Source organism: Acanthisitta chloris, unplaced genomic scaffold (genome assembly GCF_000695815.1).
Source record: "Acanthisitta chloris isolate BGI_N310 unplaced genomic scaffold, ASM69581v1 scaffold146, whole genome shotgun sequence".
In the NCBI taxonomy this organism is placed as follows: domain Eukaryota; kingdom Metazoa; phylum Chordata; class Aves; order Passeriformes; family Acanthisittidae; genus Acanthisitta; species Acanthisitta chloris.
Genome location: NW_008676261.1, coordinates 43,241 through 44,313, shown reverse-complemented (window position 1 = coordinate 44,313; position 1,073 = coordinate 43,241). Strand labels below are relative to the sequence as shown.

The 1,073-nt window shown below is 33.8% G+C and overlaps 1 protein-coding gene across 1 annotated transcript in view; it reads left to right on the top strand.

Moving 5' to 3' along the window:
• EPB41L4A (erythrocyte membrane protein band 4.1 like 4A) overlaps positions 1-1,073 on the top strand; it is a gene marked incomplete at both ends in the record, with an annotated part of 64,694 nt that overhangs the window by 20,631 nt on the left and 42,990 nt on the right. Inside the window, 1 exon segment of the mRNA XM_009076046.1 lies at positions 9-73. Within this exon segment, the coding sequence (XP_009074294.1) occupies positions 9-73 (65 nt within the window).

Sequence of the window (1,073 nt, the reverse complement as noted above, 5' to 3'; positions counted from 1 at the left end):
TGAGGCAGAAGTGAACTACTTAGGTGTAGCCAAATCCCTGGAAATGTATGGAGTGGATCTTCATCCTGTTTATGTAGGTATTGTTTAAGCTTAGTAACAGTGAAATAAAATTATTGTACTAATGTGGGAAGCAGTATTTATACAGTTTAGTTTATATATAGTTTAGTTGCCACAGTATAACTTGAAAGGAAACACTGTACTTGAGAAATGCAAAGGAAAATATATGTACAGTTGGAGATGATTCTTACATAGAAAAGCCAAATGTTTTTTGGATATAATACTGTGATTGTATTACACCTAGGAAAACTCAATCAGTTATACTCTGGAGAAGCAATTCAGATAGATAAGAAGTAATTAGTGCAAATGTCAGGAAAAATGTGTGAGGATTATAGCTCTGTCTCTATCAGAAGAATTGGCACATTATTGTTAAAGTAAGAACAAGTGTGTCCTAAAACCTTTTCAATGCCATTGCAAAAACTAGAGTGGGTTAGCAGTAGCATGTCTAGCTTTTTAAAATATTTGTTGTGGAGGTTTTACTAAAGATCCAGAGTATGCTTCCAGTTTTTGCCCTGTTGCATCATGCAGCATTGCAAGTTGTCTGTATTGCCTCATTAAAACCCTCCACTTCTTTTGTATATCAGCATATATGTTAGGATTAGATCCAAGTCATCACCTGGAGGCTATGTGCTCCTGGTGGAAACATCATTCTATCTTGTATGAATAATTGTGCTTGTGGCAGGTTTTTTTTGAATAAAAGAAAATCAGGAGTTCAAATGGGGAGTTGTAATATAGAAAGTTCACTGAGTTAGATGTCAGTACTTTGTAAAATTACTTGAAAGAAAATAAAGAAATCAATTAGATCCAAGTCATCACCTGGAGGCTATGTGCTCCTGGTGGAAACATCATTCTATCTTGTATGAATAATTGTGCTTGTGGCAGGTTTTTTTTGAATAAAAGAAAATCAGGAGTTCAAATGGGGAGTTGTAATATAGAAAGTTCACTGAGTTAGATGTCAGTACTTTGTAAAATTACTTGAAAGAAAATAAAGAAATCAAGATACTATGATTAAGTAT